The sequence below is a fragment of the Rhopalosiphum padi genome, chromosome 1 (assembly GCF_020882245.1).
Source record: "Rhopalosiphum padi isolate XX-2018 chromosome 1, ASM2088224v1, whole genome shotgun sequence".
NCBI classification, from domain to species: Eukaryota; Metazoa; Arthropoda; class Insecta; order Hemiptera; family Aphididae; genus Rhopalosiphum; species Rhopalosiphum padi.
In genome coordinates, this window is record NC_083597.1 from 36,672,775 (window position 1) to 36,696,012 (window position 23,238).

The 23,238-nt window shown below is 30.7% G+C and overlaps 1 protein-coding gene across 1 annotated transcript in view; it reads right to left on the reverse strand.

The window, feature by feature from the left end:
- The window catches only part of LOC132917308 (neuronal PAS domain-containing protein 4B), a 115,872-nt gene that overhangs the window by 53,599 nt on the left and 39,035 nt on the right, over positions 1 to 23,238 (reverse strand). The window contains exon 3 of the mRNA XM_060978001.1: positions 7,672 to 7,736. Coding sequence (XP_060833984.1) covers positions 7,672 to 7,736 — 65 coding nt within the window. The remainder of the gene's footprint in view (positions 1 to 7,671; positions 7,737 to 23,238) is intronic.

Genomic DNA, 23,238 nt, shown 5'->3' on the forward strand with positions numbered 1-23,238 from the left:
AATCCGTTACCCGCTACCACCGATACCTATATAATATCGTGTACCGCGCCGGACGAGAGAACTGATTGAATTTTACAATCGTAAAATGCGTACAAGTGCCAAACCGAGAGTTCCTGCCTATACAATCCCCGGGCTCGCACGCACTATTATAATATACAAGGCATATATAGGTACAGGTATTCCGCGGGCCGCCGCCGGACTGCTAGTCGTCGTCGTCGTCGTCGTTGTCCATTCACCCGTCAACGCACCGCCGTCGTCTGTGTAATCGATGCCGAGCGCGTCAAGAGAAGAAGCGCACCGTCGTCGTCGGTCGAACGCAGTAAAATAATGTTTATTATTGCACGTTAACGTATAGGTATATAATAGTTAGGTGGTATATACGAGTGACGCTCTGCGATCGCGATTTTTAATCCGCAGCATTTATTTTTAGCGCTAAGAATTCGCTCGGGCGAGAAATCAGATAATATAGGCCTCTCGCCGGCCGAGCAAACGCGCCTTAAATAATGGTCGATGAAACGGCGGCGGCGGCGGCGGTAAAGTGGTCATCGTCGTCGTAGTCGTCGCCAGTTTCCGAAACGATGTCCGCGAGCGCGCGCCGCGTTGTGATGCGCGATCAGAGGTCAAAGTACCCGACCGTGTGTACTGGTGTATCTATATTATATTTTCGCGTCCGCAGTGATTTGCGTAAACAAACGGATTAATGCAGCAACGACTTGACGACGACCGTGATATATTTCGCGCGCGTACGCGACGGGACAAAACGATATCCAGTTTTCACGTCGAGACTCGCTTATATTAAACGTTATTATTATTATAACAGCGGCATAATAATAATAATAATATACGCTGCACACGCGATGATCATTATAGACCCGATTTATATTATTATATTACACGTCCGAGTTGCCTAATGGTTTCGTTTTAAATCGTGAAAAAATTCGATAAAAACAAAAACAACATTTTTACGCGACGAAAACCGTAATGCGCATCACGCCATTAGTAAGACGTATAATAGATACAAATGTATAGATATGCCAGTCATATAAGTTTTCGGTACTCGCTGAGTGTTCGGACTAATTTTGGTGTGCTCTTCGTTTATCGTGCTTATTTCTAATATATATATATAGGTATATATATATAGGTGTATACATTTATATACCAATATTGATGAAACAATAATGAACACGGTGAAAAAAAATCCATTAAACCATTCACCGAGTTTATAATTTAAATCATCGAAAAGTGTAAAACGCAACGAGGAATGTATTAAAATATTATTTGTTCGATAAAATTTTAAGACCAGACTATCGAGAGACTGGCAGACCAAAGAGAAGAAGTTTTATATGTAGAGTCTGGATATCTGACCCGACAAAACGTATTTGCCCATAAAGAACTTTTTTCGTTAGCGGTATCTATAACCAAATGAAAAATCCGAACCTATGATAATATGTGAATAATATGGTTTCTGAGATAACCGGACAATAACAAACGCACAAATGTACAATAATTTTTTTTTATTATAAATAAAATACGATAATATAATAATAGAGAAAAACGAGCGATTAAAAGAAGGAAGTTAAGCGGTTTCGAATTGAGCCGATTGATTTAAACAATATTATTTTGCAATGACAAAAGTGCCGAGAAAGAATCGTTTCCAATCATTAGGACACCATTATATTATCGACATCGACATTTGCAATAAATAACAATGCATGACATTGTTTTATTGCAAACCTTTACGCGTACGGAATCGAGTGTAATATCACGGCAGATACACTTCTGCAGAGTGTTTGATGACGAGGAAAGACGAAATAAATACATCATTTATTCATAACGATTATAAACCGATGTTTTTCACGTTCACGATCCGCGACATATCATCGTCATTATCATCATTACGATTATGAAAACACCACGCGATAGCCGCATGTTACGTGAGTACATCGGTAACGGCAGCGCACATTTCATTTATTGGACGTGGCCCAGTTCGAGCGGCGGTGCAGACGATAAATCGCGCCGACACGTCCCGTCCCAGCCGTCCGCGGGAATACGCAAGACGGCGGCGCTCGGTGTGCCGCAGGTCGTTGGACACGCGCGGCAACGTTTTGTGTAATATAATAATATAATAATAATAATAATAATAATAATATTGCACCCAGCTAATATTGTATTATAGTACAACCGGCGCGTTGTCTTCGTCACCCGCCGCGTGATATATCGGCATGTAAAAACGTCAGCGGTGGCGTAAAGTGGTTCTACCCGGACGAATAATACGCAGTCGTGTAGAATACGGGGGTAAAGGAAAAAAAAATAAATGAATAAATAATCTTATGCGCGTTTGTCTGGCGGTAGTTGAATCTTAGGTTATACGCGTGTTGTACCATGTACGTGATGTACAAGGCGATTCTTTCACGGAGAACTATATATAATATATATACTATAGACGTATTATAGTAGGTATGGGAACATCGAGAATAACAGGGATTTGAAATTTTTTTCCAACGTTTATTTTAGAACCGATATTAATGTACGATGACTGCAGGAGTTTGAGCTTTTATCCGTCAGTTAAACATTTTTAATATTTTTAACATTTTTTAATTTATTTATTTTTATCTTATAAATATATTTCATACGTTCTATAAGCACATCATAAGTACCTAATAATTTTATTATTAATTGAAAATGATTTACACTCGATAGGTTCTTATATTATAAAAACATTTAAAACTATGGTTCATAATATTATACTATTACAGTGCATTTTATACTTCTATGTTATAAGTTTATTTTTAATTATTTTTTCAATGCATTAATTAAATCAAAGACCTAATTATTACTGTTTTATATTATTTATCATTTTGATTTGAAAATTAATAAGATACAATTTCTCAATTTCTAAAATAAGATTTGATCATAATAAATCATCATCCTATACCAATAATATGTGTGTAATAATATAATATGCTCAAATATTATCTGAAAAAACGATTGTGGTGAAGTGCAGTGTACAGTGGTTATAACTTACAATAATAATAATATTAATGTTATTATAAGACGAATTAGATGAAACTGTTATATAAAATATACGAGTATTATAATTCAAACGTGCGCATTAGGCCTGTTTCACATGGGCGCGTATCATACGCAACGTATCGTACGCGCGAGTTTTTTAGTATACATTGAGTGGCGCGTATATATTTAACCAATGTAACCAAAAACGCGCGTGTACGATACGTCTCGTATAATACGCGCCCATGTGAAGCGGGCCTTATGATGATAATGTTATTCGTTAATAGTTATGACGATCGTAGTATTTTTAATTTTTATTTTTACTGCAATGGTGTAGCATCTGCAACTCACGAACAAAATCAGACATTTTGCGATTATTTTATCGTTTTAAGTGTTTTAACATATGAAAATAAAAACATACCGTCACATCTCAAGTAAGTCGAATATAACAATGAGACGATTATTATTTATTTATTTACGATTCGTTTATATATAATAATATTATATGACATATATTATTGTAATAGGTATCTATAGAGGTTACCGTATACAAAGGTTGAATGAGCCTATACAGCGTTTACGAGCTATTTATAACGCATAAGTATTGTGCAGCAAAGAGTAAAAATTTGTAATCAAAGTGTGTGAATAATGAAAAAAAATTCACCGTGAAACAAAAATGCAAACAGATTAAAGATCCCGGATAATAATATAGCTTCAAGTACCAATGATAGGTCTACGTTTTAGTTGGTTAAAGATAAATGTCGTATTGTTTATGTTCATTTGGCCATGTACGTCAAGTCGTAATGACTTTAATTAGCTGCCCTTTTCGTTCGTGACCTCTGCGAACCGTATTTCACATACATATTATAATACCCGACCCAATACTGCATTGTTTCAAAAATGCATACAATAATAATTGACGTTTAAAGAACCGCCGTATGCATGCACCTATATAAATATCGAGAGTTTATTTTGTATAAGACAGTTTGTAATCGTTTCTGTATTAAAATGTGTTCATTAGCATGATTGAAAAATAATATCTGTCGATGTGTATTTGTCTATTTAAACGACTACATTTAGGTCAGATTTGACATTAACACGTTGATCTATATGTATATACATTATACTCGTACAGAATTAAAATAATAATATGAGTTTAAAAAATATTATTAGACAACACGTTCGTTTGCGCTATTTACATTTTTAAGTTTGAATAATCAATACCATTTAAATGTATCTGACAGTAATAATTAAAGGGTTCCTTGTTCATTTTCATTTTTTTTTTAAATATTTTTTTTGTGATCGTATCGATTTCAGAACTCGTGGGAATATAATTTTAATTGTAAGACGCCTACTGTTCATAATAATATAATTATTATTTTGTATAAAATTAGCTACTTGTTTTTAAATCGATCATGCTATACATGTTTCACTTTGTGTACATTCGGAATATGCCCATATATATTATTATAGTAAGTGGCAGTTATAACTTATAACCGACGAATATATTATATATAGTTACAAGATTATAACTGTACATTGTAAGTAAAAAATCTATATTCATCACATGTACCTATTCAAATTTCAAAATATTAAAAAGTTATATATCTAAACGACGTTTAATGTATATATTATTTTAATAATTAAATGCGTATAATTAATTACCTAGGTTAGGTACAATTTGAGAAATGAAAAAATTGACGGACATAATTAATGTGATTATACTATCTACCAATATTGCCAATTTTAAGATATTAGGATTTGTCCTTCAAAATTGCAATAAACAACAATTTTATTGAGTAAAATATATTTGAGAAATTAGTGTTATGATATTCAACGGGAAGACTTAAAAATGTAATATTAGTGTAGGTATACTGTATGGAAATCGCAGAAATTATTGTTTTTACCGAAACGCGTTAGCAATTTTACTCGCTAAAAAAACCACACAATCTCAAACATTATTTTAAAAACCCTAAGATATCGCGTATTTTTAATCAGACTAAAATAAAAAGACTAATGTAGTAAAATAATTCATACGAACAATAAGACAATAAATGTATACACGACAGCAGCAATAAGTCTCGAGGCGGTCTGTATGTTTTTCTTGCGTGTAGGTACCACTACCAGTTGAACAAACAATCCGTCGACGTTCCAATAATTAATGAAATTATGAGTATATGTACATTATTATTTATTAAAGTCATGAGTTAACTGTGACTCTAAATATTTTGGCCAAGTGACCTTCGATTGAAATATAATTTTTATGGTTGGTCTATATTAATTTTTTTAGAATTATCTGTTTCATACACTGATTTTACAATGTACCATGTAATTAAATCATAAAATAAAAACCCATAGACGACATAATATAATCAAACGACTAACACAATAATTCAATTGTGTCCATAACTTACGTATAATAATATTTATTTAATTTATAATAATCTACGGACAAATGTATAACTTTTAATTATTGCGATCGTTGCGAGTAATAAAAACAATGAACGTTATATAATTTATAATTTAAATAGTGTCGGCTATCAAACAAATTTGGATTACATTATCTAGTTTTATGTCTTAAATAATTTTAAAATTAAGTGGACGGCGGAAAAAGATTGATTTGAATAGGGTTGTATTCATAGTAATTGGTATAATAAACAGAAACCGATAAAACGATCTTGCTGAAATTACTGTCAATTAAAAAATGTTGTTTAATAACATATAGCTTATCGGTTACTTGTACAATCATACTTTTATAATTTATAATTCGACCAGTTGTTATGTCACCTTAAAAAAAGTTTCTATATTAAAAAACAATAAGTCACGATATCTACAGATAACATATATTAAAAAATCGTTTTTCTTTGTTCCAATTATAATTAATATGACAATTATACCAATCCTTAAAAAATCCCATTTCTATATTATGCTAGGTTAAAATATTAATTGGCGGCTGCACTTAACTCGGAGGGTGAACACATTGCCGAATAAAATAGATAATATATTATTTTAAATAATTCGAAACATTGCAAGTTATTGTCATAGGACAGTAGGAAACGCTTTTTCGTGCAGTGAAGGTATTTAAATAAAGCTACTTTTGTATTATTTTCCTATCTGTTTTTTTCCATACCAATCGCAATAAGAATAATATAATATTATGTTTATATATGATTATCGTACATACACTCGTATATAAACACACACCGTGGGTACATGGTATAACACAGGTACCACCTATATAGTATAATATCATCGTGGGAATGAAAAAATAAAAATAAAACCGCACGAAGAAGACGACGACGGCGACGACGACGACTACGTCCAAAAAACGATGGATAATAATAAGGTGTCGGACATGACGACGGTGCATAATAATATGTAGGTATATCGTAATATCAGTTATAATTGTATTATATTGTTTGTTTATTTATGTTTTATTATTATTATAGTGTTATGCCTCCGCGCGATAACGGAGATGACGGCTGCGGCCGGTCCCGTTCACGACCGGAGCACGCGATCCTCCTCGCGGTGGCTCCCGCGTTTTCGGACTCGATCACGATCGGGGCGCGTGTGGGCGCTCGCGCGCGCTAACACACACACACACACACACACACCAACACGCGTTTGTGTATTATAAACGTGCAAACGCGCGCGCGAGGTCATGAGAAAGTGTCCGACAACCACTGCTGCCGCCGTATAGTGTGTTTGTGGGACACACACCCACTACCGCCGAGACATGATGTGGACGCATATAAAATGGGTATGTGTTATATATATATATATATATATTATTATTGTGCGTTGGATACGCTCGCCGTATAACGATCCGATTCGCCGATATGTCACCGGCACTCCGAACTACCGGTATTTAAATACCGCGCGGTATAAGATATTATAATGGTGATATGATGGTGATTTGAAAAGCCGCACGGCAAGTCTCCACGAATAAAACGCCGTCGTATATATATATATTGTTGTGTGCACGAAATACGAATAATATTAGTATAAAAAAAAATCGCTATGCGTATATTACACTATGCGGTGTACGAGTGTATAAATATCGTTCCGGTATAAATAATATATTATATCATGTGGTTTATCGTCGTCATCCGTTAAAGTTCAGTTTAAACATTCCATTTCCATTTCCAATACAATTATCATTGTATTTATATAAACATATACTTGTGTATATTCAATATTGTATATATTACAATAGTATAGCACTGTTAACTCTATACCATAATATACAATTTTTATAAATAAATGTTTTCCAAGTACTTATATAATGTCTAATGATTAATGAGTAGATTACTTATTGGTTTTCCTTATATTTTTAACGTAAAAAAAAAAAACATAAAAAAAGGCTCTTAGGATTAGATAAATAATCACCAGAGATCAGTACAAGAAGTAGAAATGGTGAGAAATGATGAACTAGAAAATGTTATTTAAATTATGTCTATACCACTGTAAGAAGCATATCAATTGTATATTTTTTTTTTTTTTTATTATTCAATTTTATTTATACAGAACAATAATTGCTTTAATTTTTTTATTTTTATACTGAGTATTTGATTATGCATTTATCACATTTGTTTCGACGATCTTCTCAATGACACTGCATTGAAACAACTATACTAAATATAACTGTGTAAATGTTCTTACCTTAGAAAATCCGTAACTAGGCGTTGGCAAGCAATGGTGGTGTAGACATTCATGACGTTTGAATGCTGTAAGAAAAAAAAATATCAAAATAAATTATTAACGTGGATATTACATGTAACGTGTATAAATATAATAAAATTCAAGAGTAAATTTCACGCGATTTGAAATAATAAATTAATATTTTTATTTTATTCGAGAAAAGACAAGGTCAGATTCTGCGTTGACGGCTATAGAAATATTGGCTTTTATAATAATGTTCTCTCTGCTGGCGAAGTACCTACCTATATTGCAGGTGTTTGAACGTTTGTCACATTGTATATACCTATATGTTGTTCTTACGTGCGCTATTTACGACTGTTTTATAGCCAACCTTTTTTTGCTGCATTTATTGATCGCATATTAATATTTATTACATCATTATTAATAAAGATATACCTATACTTTACGTTTAATGGACGTGTACTCAATAATAAACAAGTAATTAATATTATTATTGTGTCACAATATTTTATGTTTACTTTTTTTTATGAATTCTACAAGTTCGCATACATTATAAATACATGGAAAAAATTCAAGTTTTTTATTTTAATCAAATTATAATATACTATAATATTGTATACAAGAGACTATTATCATGTGTTATCTAGAAGATACAATAATACAAATTGAGGGTTAAACTTGCAAAAATTATCATGTTTAAGCTGGTGTATTTCAAAATAATAAATAATATATACTTTCATAAATATACATAAGCATGATAATTATTTGTTGATAACATTTTTGGCCTTAAGAACGAATATGTAAAATGTTTGATATGACAATATAAATAGTTTGTAATTATGATTCAGCAATATATTTGAATGAATAATGAATCATTAAAAATTGTACCAACTTAAATTATACTTAGTGTTTAACAGTTTTTATTCGCTTTGCGTCACATTCGATGTCTAGTGCCGTTTATATATATTGGATGTGTATTTCTAGTATATATTTACAAATATAATCGGGATTTGAAGATTTAGCTTACGTAACGATTTGAGTCTTCAAAAACGAATAGAGGGTCAAGTGTAGAAAATTCCATCAATGATTAGAATATTTGACGTTCAAGTACTCTTCAAGTATAAAACATTATTTGTTGCATCACCGTATGGCAAAAAAAAACTTTGAACAAATCCATATAAATATAATATATAATTATACTTATGTGGTGTGTGTGTGTGTGTGTGTCGTACACTTGTACATAAACATTTACCTATTGTGTAGGTATTATATGTGTTATAGGTGTATACTATACTCGTAATATTAAAACAAATTTGAATGTAATTTGAACAGACGTTACATTATAATATGTATGTATTTTATTTTCAGTCACCTCGATAAATTCTTGTCGGCCGGTACTTCAAAGTTGGTTAATATTTTTCTCATTCTCGCTATGTACAGCAATTTTATTCTACAGCCACGGTATAAACTAATAATTGTCATAATTGGTATGTGCTTGATGATTTATTATTTCTAGTACGTCTGTATAGCTTCACAACAGATAATTTACCATGACGTAATAAACTCTATAAAGTATTACTAACATAATATCCGCTTTGCATAAAAAAAAAAAAAAAAATTATAAAGCATTTCTTTCTTATAGTTCGATATTTTTATTAAAAAATTAATAATAAATATCGCAGGGTTACCTATAATATATAATCCTCGATTTTGGGATGCCGCCGACGATATTATATTTTAATATTTTATACATTTCAGAATTAGTTATACATCGCAAATGACTGCCGTACGTAATTAATAAAAATATCATAATATTATTCGATCAGGTGACATAATATTTTAAACAGATAGGTATCACGATAAGTATAATATAATTGAGTATCGACCATAATATAGCTAGGTTTGGTATGTTATTATTTAACGAAATAACGAATATGATATACCCACCAATATACGGACCACAACGAAGAAAGTTCTAAACATGGAAAGAAATCGCCTTGATCATGCATACCTAAATGTTTTACATTATTTCACGGTCGATTACGATATTTTATGAATTAGTCACGGATTACGTGCAGCGTCGCGTACGGCGTGCATATTATACAAACGATCATAGGTACGAGACGTTTCGTCGCGGATTCGGACGAGAAATACGAAAAGATAAAAAAAACGCCGCAATGACACACGACCCCCGAGATACAAACAATAATAATAATTTCAATATTCTAAATGCGTTCGAAAAAATGTAAAGATTCGGACAGATGCGTAATAGATAATACTTCGTAAAAATCAATCATCGTTGTTATTACGTGTCTACGATCTATATACGTGCGTAAACCTATACGTCTATACAATATTATACATTAGATAGATGTTTATTTATATAATATTATAATATAATAAAATATTATAATTCGTGTACTCACGTTAATTTTGTGTTTTAAATACATGATGCGTGCGTACATAATTATACATAATAATTTCGTCAACAAATCCGCCGGAGAATATTTCATACGGATAACGGATTACGTTATGTTGAATTCTGTTTGACGTTATTCGTATATTTCCGCGGATACACACATATACGAGTAATGATCTTATATATATTTAACTTAATATAGTACAGCGTCTGCAGTGTCAAATATATTTTAGTATAATATTAAACATATATTATTACTATGAGCTCGCGCACACGCAATAATAAAGGTACTCGTGTTTCGTAACATACCCTCCCCCCCGCACACCTCCTACAAAAAATATTATGCACTCTTTTTAGTAAATCTAGCTGTCGATCATAGTTATTTCACCAATTTTGTTGGACATATTATTGACAAAATAAGCTTTTTTCCAATAATTTGGTTATTGGATATATAACATGGGCATATTGGGAACCGCTAGTATCGGTACATCGACATTTTCAAAAAAAAATAACCATTAAATAATTCAGAGTAAAAAAAGTGTTTCTCATTTGAAAAATATAATTTTGTTGTTTGTATCGTCATGAGACACTGTTCGTCTGTTCGTAAGAGAAATGCAAACAATTTCAAAATTTCAAAAAATAGTCTTTAAGTATCTATGTACATTTAAAAATTTCCAAAAGCAGAATTTGAATAAATTCGTTATTAAAGGAATAAAACATTGGGGTGTGCATGATTTGTGAATCACTCTGTATTCCACATATCACGATGCGGTCATAGATGTGAGTACACGTATAATACACTATCTATGCGCTTCAAGTCTGCTACAATATATAATTTTATATAATATATAATACTCGCGCGCGTAATAGTCTCTGTGGCGCATTTTCCACGACGCGCTTCCCAATCGGTTGAAACGATTATACTTTGAATAATATACGCGTACCTACACGGCTATACCAATATTATGCACGATCATAGATCATACATTGCGCGTGTTATAATCGTCGATCCGATCGCGGGCACGACCCCCCGTCGCGTATATTTGTATTTATATATTATACGAGCGCAGACGGATTACGTATTATGCATTAGATGCTGTATGATATATATATATGCATTATAATATACATATACGACGGTGCACTTCTGTCCGGGAAAATATAATAATATTTTGTCGGATTTCTCGTTAGCGCGATGAAGCGACACGATCCGCCAGCTGCTGTGGTAGCTAGTTTTTCTTTCACGCGTCTTCCTGGTGTGAAAAGGTGCAGCTCATCTGAATACCGGATAACGGACTTCCGATAAACACACAACAGATAAACGAAAAATAAATAAATAACAGCAGTATAACTGCGAAACTGATCAATATGTGTTTGTGTGTGTCTACGATTCACGATTATGTATACAATTGTAAGAGCCGAGATGGTCATATTATATTATTAGAGCTATATAAAGTATATAACGTATTGGTATTTACATTTTTTTACAACATTTAAAATTCTTGAAAAATTATGTGTTTATGTATGTGTGTATGTATGTATGGGGAAGATCTTGTAAATATCGATCAAATACATTTAATAATATTAATGACTTTAATTATAATATTATCGGTGATAAGACTATATAGAAATATAATAATTAATAGTGGCTTGAAATCGAAATAAAAACAGTTAAATTCTAAAATGTTCAAATTATATTCAAGGTATACGCGAGTACAGTTCAATATATTTGTATATTTTACTCGACGCGTCACCACGATATAATCTCATATGTATACACATAATATTATCATATTATTTTAAGCGGGTACCCTGCGGAGAGACCGTCATTTGGATAGGCATACATTCATTTTGAAGCTATACCTATATAATATTGAAATATACAACGGTCGTTATTATAATAATACGAAAACTAGCCCGCGATATCATGTTATTTGGTGTAGGTACTACAGATGAAATCGATTATGAACGTTCTTAATTTCTATGATCGTTCAGAACGACTATTGCTTTTAATTAATTAATTCAAAACGATTCGTATGACTAATGGTTTTAAATTTAATTTTGCACGCTCAAAATATCAAACGCACATAATGCTATATTATTATTTATTATATTATATGCTAAGAAATCAAGTATCTGGCTTATTATAATTTTTACTTTCAGATGAGATGTAATAATATAAATACATAGGTATATATTATATATAAATATTTTTTATTAACGAACGCTTTGGTTTAATCAAAATATTACACAATATAATTTGTTTGTAGATAAAATAATTTCAAATCGGTCAACATAACACTTATTATTATTGGGTTGGTAGCACATCTCATAGATTATAATATATTTTTTCTTATATAATATTATATATCGATGTAGTCTCAATCTTCTAATACGACAAAATTATAGATACTTCCTGGTTGTATAAATATAGACCACACACCAGAGTCAAATGTCAATTATTTAAAACTTAAATATACAGCAGTAAGTATACACACTATGCACTTAAAATGCCTTTAGCCATACACCACCTACACCTATTTAATAATAATTCGATCACGACTTGAAACAATATGATTGTAAATAGATACACCAATTTAATGTTAATTTTATTATACTTTTCATTCAAGTATCCTATATTATACTCTCGTAAATTTTACTACCCACAACAACTGCAATTTTACTACAAGTCTGCTATAACTCTTCTGTATGCGAAGCCACAGTTCACATTTTTAATAATACGGTGATTTTGCTTTGAAATCACTAGGTACACGATATTTCGTAACAAGCAGACAAGGGTACAAGACAAGTATTATTATAAGTTACATTTAGTTAGGTATTTATTATTATAGTGTAGTCAGTGTAACTATATTACAACAACTCGTATAAAAATAATAAAAAAACAAACTACTCTGTTAACCTATTAGTATTTTATATTAAATTATAATATATATATATCTATAATAATATAATTTTTGATTTTTGTTTTCACTTATAAAGTTATTACTAATATATTTAATTATAGCATGACAAATAATAAAAATGTAACCTATTTTAAATTTATAAAATATAATAAAATAATATGTACCTATATTTTATTGCGAAATATGTGGGTTAATATATTATAGTTAATTATCATTTATTTCGTATTTATCTGTGTATGGTATGTTGTACACAAAATAGAACAAAATTATAATTTTCTTGGCAAATATCATTAATATGTTATATTATATTAATATAAAAATTGTGGCTATTATAATATAATATAAAATATTAATACTACTTTATGTAATTAATACAAACCTAAAATTAAAAACACTAAGAATATTTTAACAACAAAATTTGTTTTTTTTTTTTAATTTCTACAAAATAATCAACACGGGATGTTATACAGATATAATGTCATTTTTACTATAACTTTTTTTATGACTGAACTTATATTTTACATTTTTAAAAATAGGACGTGCTTCTTCCAATTGTATGTTATATTTAACAACTACATAACCACAGCCGTTAAAGTCACTCGAGTCACACCACTCCGTTCTGTACGTTTTGTCCAATATATACTTATCCGACACTCGCGAAATCATAAACGTTTAAAATTATTATATTATATCGTGTATATAATATGACGTTCAACGTTATTTATGTCTTATAATACACATGTAACGGGTACGTATGAATTATAATATTATACGTTTTATTTCAAGCGTCATTCTGCAGCGCCGGTCCAATCGCGAGCGTATCTATATATTTTTACACGTTTGTTTGCACAACGGAATATAAAACACAACTACTTGACGTTCATTCCTCCGTCGCAATAAGTCCCCGGAAGGCATTTGGCCACGAGTACGGGTGCGAAGAGCAAAATAAGGACGATCAGTGTATAGCAATTATATGTAGATATACAGAGGGGTCGCGGGGGCGCGCTCGTTTTACCATTTACTCGCACTGTACTATAGTTTATAATATAATATATTATATAATACTCGTCCACGTACACATAAAACATATCATTACTAAGCCCGCAAAGCGACCGAGCCTAATAGAATTAATTTTCTGGCGTACGTCGTATATTCTACCCGCGTCTTCGTCATGCAATAATAACAACAATATCGTCGGATCGAATCGGTTCACACGTTTCACATCGTTAATATTATTATATACCGGTAACATGCTTAATGCTTATACGTACGAGTATATAACATAATATGGCTCGTATTATATTATAATAATATGCATCCAGCGCAGGCGTAAAATGAAAACAAGGGAAAAAGAAGCCATCATGGAGATGACTATTTGTCCGTTTTAAACGATATAATTTCATACTTATTCGTGAACCGTATAGTATAGTTATAAATGTTATAATACAATATTGCCGTAGACGCGTAATAAGATAATTATTATAATGTAATATTATATTTGTTGTACATAGAAATTATTTATTCCAACCGACAATAAATTTAAACGTTTTTAACGACTTGACAGATGCATAATGGTTGATTTATAATATAAAATATTATAGTATTGAAAAACTGAGCTACTGAGCTTAAGTTAAGTTTAGTTTTTCAAAAATTATTCTATTTTTTTTTTATATATATATATAACAATTATCTATTTGTACTTATGTTTTTCACATTTTTTGGTGATGAGTATAATGAAATCTGAGATTTCTAACCAATTTAAGTTATAATGAATAATGGAATGTCCGAAAATAAAGTTTCATCGTCGGAATCCATTTATTAATGATTATTTTATAAATTGTTATTGTTAGAACTGTCTTTACTCTTTAATATTCCTATCAACGTCATATTGAGTGTGACAAAGATTTTCTTGTGATAAAGCATTTTCAAATTTATTTTTCCTTTTTATTCACAAAAAAAAAACAAAATACAACGTTCATAAAAAGTGTGAACTGTTAAGATATAACTCCTAACTAACATTTAAAAAATCGACTTTATTAATTCCCTCATAGAAAAAAATGAAAAAAATGTTCATACAATTTTATGTTCATTGGAATAATGATATAATAACGATATTTAAGATTTTTGTAAATTTTTCAAAATTTTGGGTATAACTTAAAAGCGTGAATTTTCCAGGATGTGACCTTGACCGATAAATTCCTTTTATCAAAAAATTCTTATAATCATGAAATTCTAACGAAATCCGTGGGCTGTGTTTGAGAAAAAATTCTCACGCGCTCACACTCAATTATTACTAGTGTAGAAAATAGCAGGTACCTATATTGAAGTAGTATTTAATATATACGCATATTAGGTACAACAAACAGCAATATATTATAATATATTTAATAAGTATACTCTGTTATAGTGCATTAAACCGTAGTTACTCACAGCTGTCGTCGTCAAATAGAGTTCAAAAGTCTGGAAAACGCGTACCAATACGTTTTAAATCAAAAGAACATCGCGTGCGAAAACCGTGCGATTTCTACTCACGGTCGCGGGGCACCCAAACAGAATAAGTCTATAAATCTGGCTGCTGTGGCGGTAGTTCGTATATATATATATATAAACATCGTCGCGATGTATATTTACCTATAAATCGCAAATCGGAGGCGTAGAAAGTTTGCGCGCCTATATTGTATTTGTGCAGCTATTGCGAATTTATCGTCCGTTGCGCTTTCACCCGCGCGCGCGCAAACAATAAGGCCGTTATATTATTATAGTCGTATATATATATAAGTAGGTATACACGAGCATACAACATTGTATTATTATAATAATATATACCTGTACACTGCAGTGTAGTGTAATACCTATATAGTATGTGCAGTGTAGGTATAAAATATACTGTATATACGCACAATGCTACAACGTATGTATATATTCGCGGACCGCGGTGCTGTACTTCAGAACAAGAGGACATTTAAAAATATATTATCTAATATATACTATAGCTATATATAATTATAGCGTCATTGGAAAAAATTACGAATTTTTTGGATCGCGGACCGTAACGCTGCAACAATAAATACAGCACCGATGATGCTCGTACGTCCTTTTACGATCGTTCTATTGTTGCAGTCATAGTTTTAATGATACCGTAATAGTGTGTGTATAATACATATATATTTATATATAGAGTCGGTCACGCCGGGAATGCGGAAGAAGCCATACGAGCAAATAATTATCACTCACCCAGGCCAACGAGACGACATATTATTATCTTCGTGTTATTGTATACATTTGTAGAAAAGTATATAATATATGCAGTACCTACGTAAGAATTTTAAAAATAACTATTATCGTGAAAATCGTGAAAAATTCCTAGTGTTGAAATGAATATAGGAATTTTTAAATTTTAATGAGATGAAAAAATATTTCTATTAAGAACAACACATCACTCGATCGAAAAATTAAGTGTTAGAAAATACAAAATATTTAAAACAATTGTGGTGGTCAAATTAAATGAAATATCAGAGATATATTATGTATTATATACAATTTTTACGGATTTATATTAATTATATCGTACATTTTATATGTTCGTAAAGGTGTATAACGAAGAAGACGACCATTGTTCAAAAAACCACCCTATTATAGAATATATTAAAACTGCAGTTTTATCGAAACATTGACGGGTAACAATATATATGTATATATATTATCTTCTATTATAATATACATGCATACGAATGGACGATTTCGGCGGAATAACCGCCATTTTATTTTTCCGGTTCACAGAACGATAATGATATATATAATATATTTATATTATGTATGTATATAATATAGGTAGTTAATTACATGCAGACGGCGACATTACCCACACTAGTATCGCGGGACCGTCGTAGCGTGACGGAATGGCGTCCGCACAGTATTTATTATTAAAATGATATATTATTTTCTATTCGTGTTTTGTACTTATACTACATGTAATTCTGTGGCTGTAACTCCTGTATTATTTACGTGCGTTGTTTCGCAACCGTTTTGGAACTTCCTTTTAGTCTATCATACTACGAACAATAAATAAATACACATTTGTCGTTACCCGAGTGACTAAACGATACAATAAAATGATCAGATTTTTGAGTAGCTTCTAATAATTACGTTCCGCGGTAAAAATATCTCCTGTATTGTGGCTTGAATTTTTTTCCAAGCTTTTTTTAGCGTTTTTATTTTCTAAGTGTTTATACGTCTTGTGAAAGGGGACTATATATAATTTTTCTAGGTTTCTCATATTAATATTATCAACAACTTTTTGTTTCACTTGATTACTTATATTGTCTGTTAAAGGTTTCAACATTATATTTTTCATGGTCATGATTTAAAAGTTATTTAATAATTACATTATTTGTATTTAATTAAATATATGCGTTACTTGTCTTTTAAGTAAAGCGATATCGATCAATATTATACTATCAAAACATTTACGAAAACGAAATTTATAACCATCGATTACAAATAAACTATGGTTTTTTTCGCTTTACATATTACCTATTATTTTCATTCGCCATTATAAAAAAAGTAAAACACAAACAAAATTAAAATAAAGAAATCCGTCAGCGGTAAAACGTTCTCAGCAGTAGCAAAGAAACGGCTAAAGTATGTAGTATATGGTCATTTAGTATATTATACACTCTACATTATTATACTATCTTTATTTAATAATCAACAAATTGATCAGTCAAAATAGAAAATTATTTTGAAATAATAAAAATGAATATATTATAAATCTATATTATGAGTTTGTTTATTGTCGAATGGAAAATGATAATTTTACATAATATGTATGATAAATATAGCATATATTAATCGAGTCATAACTGGTATATATAACGCACAAAAAAACCGATTTACGTAAAAAAACCCAAAAAAACTTGAACTGCAATTTAGACCTTTTTCCGTAAAAATCTTTGGGACGTAACTATATAGGTATAGTAGATATATAGCCTGATTTTTAAGTATTAAATTATTAAGTATATGGGTTTTTATAAAAAGCTCTTGAAACTTTGTTATAATATGTATTATATTTTACATCACTTAAGAATGTTAATTTTTAAATTAGTTTCTTCATTTTTTTTACTCTCGGGGATGGTAAAGTATTATGCTATAGAAATTTAGGTTGTAATGTAGATAAGTACCTACATTTAAATACGAATAATGTATGTACTTACATTATTTAAAATTGATTAATATGAATATAATACCTGATAATAAAATAATTTTAATAATACACATATTTTATTATCTTACCTTTCTATAAAAAATAATTTATTATACTGAACACTTATGTATTTTATATTTATATATAATATTATGATTTATTTATGTAAGGTATACAAATATTCTACTAATATTAGTAATATTATACTTACTATTATATAAAATCACGGTTTTCTTCCCGGAACTATTTTTTATTAAATTATTGGATATTATTTTTAATTCCAATTATAAAAAGTGCGCATATTTATATTATTATGCACAAGACACGCCTCCTATTCATCCATTAATTAATTAGTGCGAGCGTCATTTCAATTAATTTTGTCGGCTGGCAGAATGCGCGTGTGCATTAACAATGTATAGTCGCGGTATACGGTGTGTATTGTACGTGTATTATTAATATGATATTATATTAATAATAATAATAATAAAAAAAATAATAAAAAATATATTATACGGAGCAGATTTCGAACCGGTAACTTAATATTTTCGAACGGCATAACAACGCTATAATATAATATTTTATTATAAGTCGTACTGTGTTGGTGCGTGATACAAGTTACAACATAACGCGTATTATGTAGGTACGGAGGTACAGGTATATTAAATGCGACCAATTTGTTTAATTATAAAACGAGACCGAGAATCGATTATAAAGAAGAAAAAATAAAACAAGAATGAGATAAGACAATAATATAATCAACGGCCAATAGCCGGTGTGTGCCGTCAATGGTTCATTTCTTTTTCACGTGATGGGGGAAAAAAATTGTACGTCATACCTATATACTTCAGATAGACCTATATATTACACATGTACGCGTAATAGCTATTAGGTTTACCGAACGCGTGCGTCGCCCGAGCAATTTAAATGTAAATCGGCGGCCCCCGTCCGGGTCACCTCCCGCAGGGTACTACCTCTCACTCCTTTTATAATATTATATATATTTTATATGTGACCATTAACGCTGGACGAACGTCGATCGACCTCCGACCCGGAAAACGGTGTGCGCCGCGTGACCATAATACTATACACGTCGTCGCACGTGTGTGTGTGAATATAATATATATATATATATATAATTGCACGTGCACTAACTACTAATAATAATATATACAGCCTCCAAAAATACATATACACACGACGAATTATTTCATACTCATATATAACTCATTCGAGTTGTTTGGCGCGCGCCCACCGTCTATCAACCCCTTTACCCCCATCCATCCATTGACTATAACTGTCTATCAATCATATTATTATCAGACAACAATTATGCGACCATCACGACGAGTGACTGTTTAGTGAATTCATGTATTTTCGATGTGGCACGCGAGCAAAATATCTATATAATCTATTAGGTGGGTACTCGTATATTATTATTATTATCGTATTTTATACAAATATAGTTGCTGCATAATAATTGAGAAGTATCCGAATATACGTATGTAAGTGCGTAGGCAATATGTTATAGTAAAAACGACATTATTTTCACATTTGGAACGAGAATCCGCAACACAACATAATGTATTATTAAAAATAATTGTATTTTGAAAAATATATACCCACACAAAATGGTGGTTTTGTTTAATTTCAACTATTTTGTTTACACACTAGTATGATGGACATGGACCGGATATGTGATTATTAATAGGTATTATAAATGTATAATGTAAATATACATATATATATACCAAGTTACTGTGTAAAATGTTAAAAAGAGAAATGATAGAAATTTTGGTGCACTATAAAACAGCTCTTTTAAAAGTATATATAACTTCATATAATATTATAAAGTGTATTATGTACCAGTGGCGTATATTTACGGGATGTGTATAATACTTTCCCCTCCCCTCTCCACAAATGAAAAATAAGTTGTAAATACGCCACTGTTATTTACAAATATATTATATTAGTCGAATCATGATGGTATTTCTAGAGCGAAGATTTCAAATTGTATTTGTTACCACAAAATGCTGTTTTCCGTATTTAGAATAGAATCAAACGTCTTTGTACAATTGAATATGTTAACACAATTTTATTATATCCCATATTATTTATAGTATGTATATTATATGATAGTGAGAAAAAACATACCATGCTGGCGCAATATATCGACGGTGACCATGGGTGAAAAATATATTTGTTCAACAGCCAAGTGCCAAGATAATGGTACTCAAAAATAATAAACGTTCAAGTAGAAACTAGTTATAGGTACTGTATATAAGGAGAAGATCCTTAATACATTTCTCCCGTATATAATAGTGTCCTACATACTCCAGCAGTCTACTGCTTTCCGCAAAGTAAAGTTTGTGAATAGTGTCCATATGGCGGATTAGTTGGAAACGTATACATAATAATAATATAATACGCGTAATTTCAAGAGTATAGGTACGTATATTAAAAATAGAAGAGAAAAATATAATTCTAGATAAACATCATGACGTGTCGGTATATTTGTTTTAAAACCAATTATCGAGTGAAAAATATTCTACGCACACAGATACCTATATATATATATATATATATATATATTATATAAATATATATAATAATTTAATATATAGTACACTCATAATCGCCATATAACTGTGTACAAAGTAAATAAAAAACTCGTTTCAAGTCATATTTTGGCGGTTTAAACGTTGTATTTAAATGGATTTTCGTGGAATGTTTTTATTTTTACACGACAACATAATAACGTTGTATAATGTAACATTACACATAAAATCGTACTCACAATGTACATATAATTAGTCCTAACCCATCTACCCATAATATTATGTTTTATGTATAAACTACCGTATAACACGAATATGTGCAAATAATATAACAAATACTGTACAAATAATTTAAATATTGAATTTAAAAGATGAATGAAATTAATACAATTCACGTATATTATTAAGTATTATTAGTGGTACAGATATTATAATTTACAGAACCATGGTTATGACCACCGTTTATGGATCATATACAGCTATTATAGCTGATTGTCAACGAATATAATATATTATATGACGTAGGTGTACCACGATAATTATGAATAAATAATATAAAATATAAATTATGATATCTGGTATCACGAGCATTTTAATAAAAACATAAACATTTTTAACTATTATGGGTTTCACTTAAAAAAAAAACAACTACAGGTAGGTACGTTAAAATTTCTGAAAAATTACAGTTAAGGTACTCCGTAACTTAACGTCTTCGTTCTCAAAGTCGAGAACTAAACATAACACTCCGATAATATAATAATAATAATAAATACTAAGTGTATTATAACCGTCATTATATTATAAATAAAAAATGTATTACGCATGTAAAACGATATATAGGGGATGCGATTCGACGAGTTTTGAATTGTATTTCGTATGAAATTACTACGAAAAACAAGAAATATCTTTGGGCAATATATTATAATATTATTATTGTATATAGGTGTACCAAATTACCACATCTTACATGCACGGGTTGGCGCGCATCCGAGAAATCATAACGCCACGGCGGCGGCGCGGTGGCAGATCGTAATCGACGCGGATGCAGCGGACGCGCGCGCGTATAATACATTACAATAATAATACGCGCGCCGATATAATAACAATAATCCGCCCACGAGTGTACATATATATATATATATATATATATATATATATACATTACAATACGAGTACGCGCGCGCGTTGCACACACAGAGTATAATAATATAATATCGTACCAGCGGCGGACCGTATAGGTATATTACAATATACACGATCATCGACAACCGACATCAATACACACCGAATATTGCTGTGCGTATATATATATACAGGCATGCATTATATGGTACTATAATACAAGTGCAGGTATTATAATAATATGTATATTTATAGATATATATAGAGGTGTACATATATACATGTATAGGTATAGCGTTGTCTCTGCGCATAGGAATGCCGAAGTATTAAATGCGCGCCACACACACACACACACACACACACACACGAGCGAGCGTTATAAGCGAGTCCGCCGAAGCACTAGTCGGGGTAACGGAACGGTAATAACGCAATATTTCCGACTTTGGGTACCGCCCCGTCAGCGGCTAATACCCGTGGCATTATAATATAGCGCGCGCGCGCGCGCGTGTGTGTGTGTGTGTGTGTGTGTATAAGACGTACCTATCTACCCCCCTGCCCCTTCCCCGCAATGTACAATATGCGAGAGTTTCTTTTCTCTGCGTACGCACCAAAATTGACTGTGGAAATGTTTAAGGACCGGTTTTTATTATTATTTTTTTTTTTTTTTATAACTTATTATTATGATTATTTTTCATTATTTTTATTTTGGAATTTTATAAGGTTACAAAATCGACACCGCCTCCAATACGTCAAAATGTGTAGATATACATTTTTTGTGAAAAAAATATCGCCACACGAGGACATAACATCTATATATTATAAACAATGAATTCAAAAGGCATAACTTTAAAATTCTCGCAAATATGAGGATGAGGACCGTTTTCGAGTAGGTAAAGTACGAGTATATACCTACTATATTATATTGTTATTTCAACCGACTAATAAGTTTTACTAAAACGTCTAAAACAATTATTTCTATGGACAAACGTGTTTTTCAAAATGCATTATTATTTATATTATCTATACTTTATAATCCTATTATTAATTACTGAAATATAAAATTGATATTTTGAAATTTTAATTTCACTTTTAAGTTTTAACAATAACATATTTTGTATTTGTCCACCTTAATTGTTATATTTATTTAGGGAAAGAGATATTTTGAAACATGTTAAGTATTAAATAATAATAACTGTATATAAATACTTTAAAATACATAAAAAAAAAGATTGTTTTAATGTTCAAACAATATTTAATGCTTTTATTGCACGTTTTAAAGAATTGGTAAATTACCTGTACATTATTATTGCAGCAAGCAGATGGACACGCGTGGTAAAGAAAAAC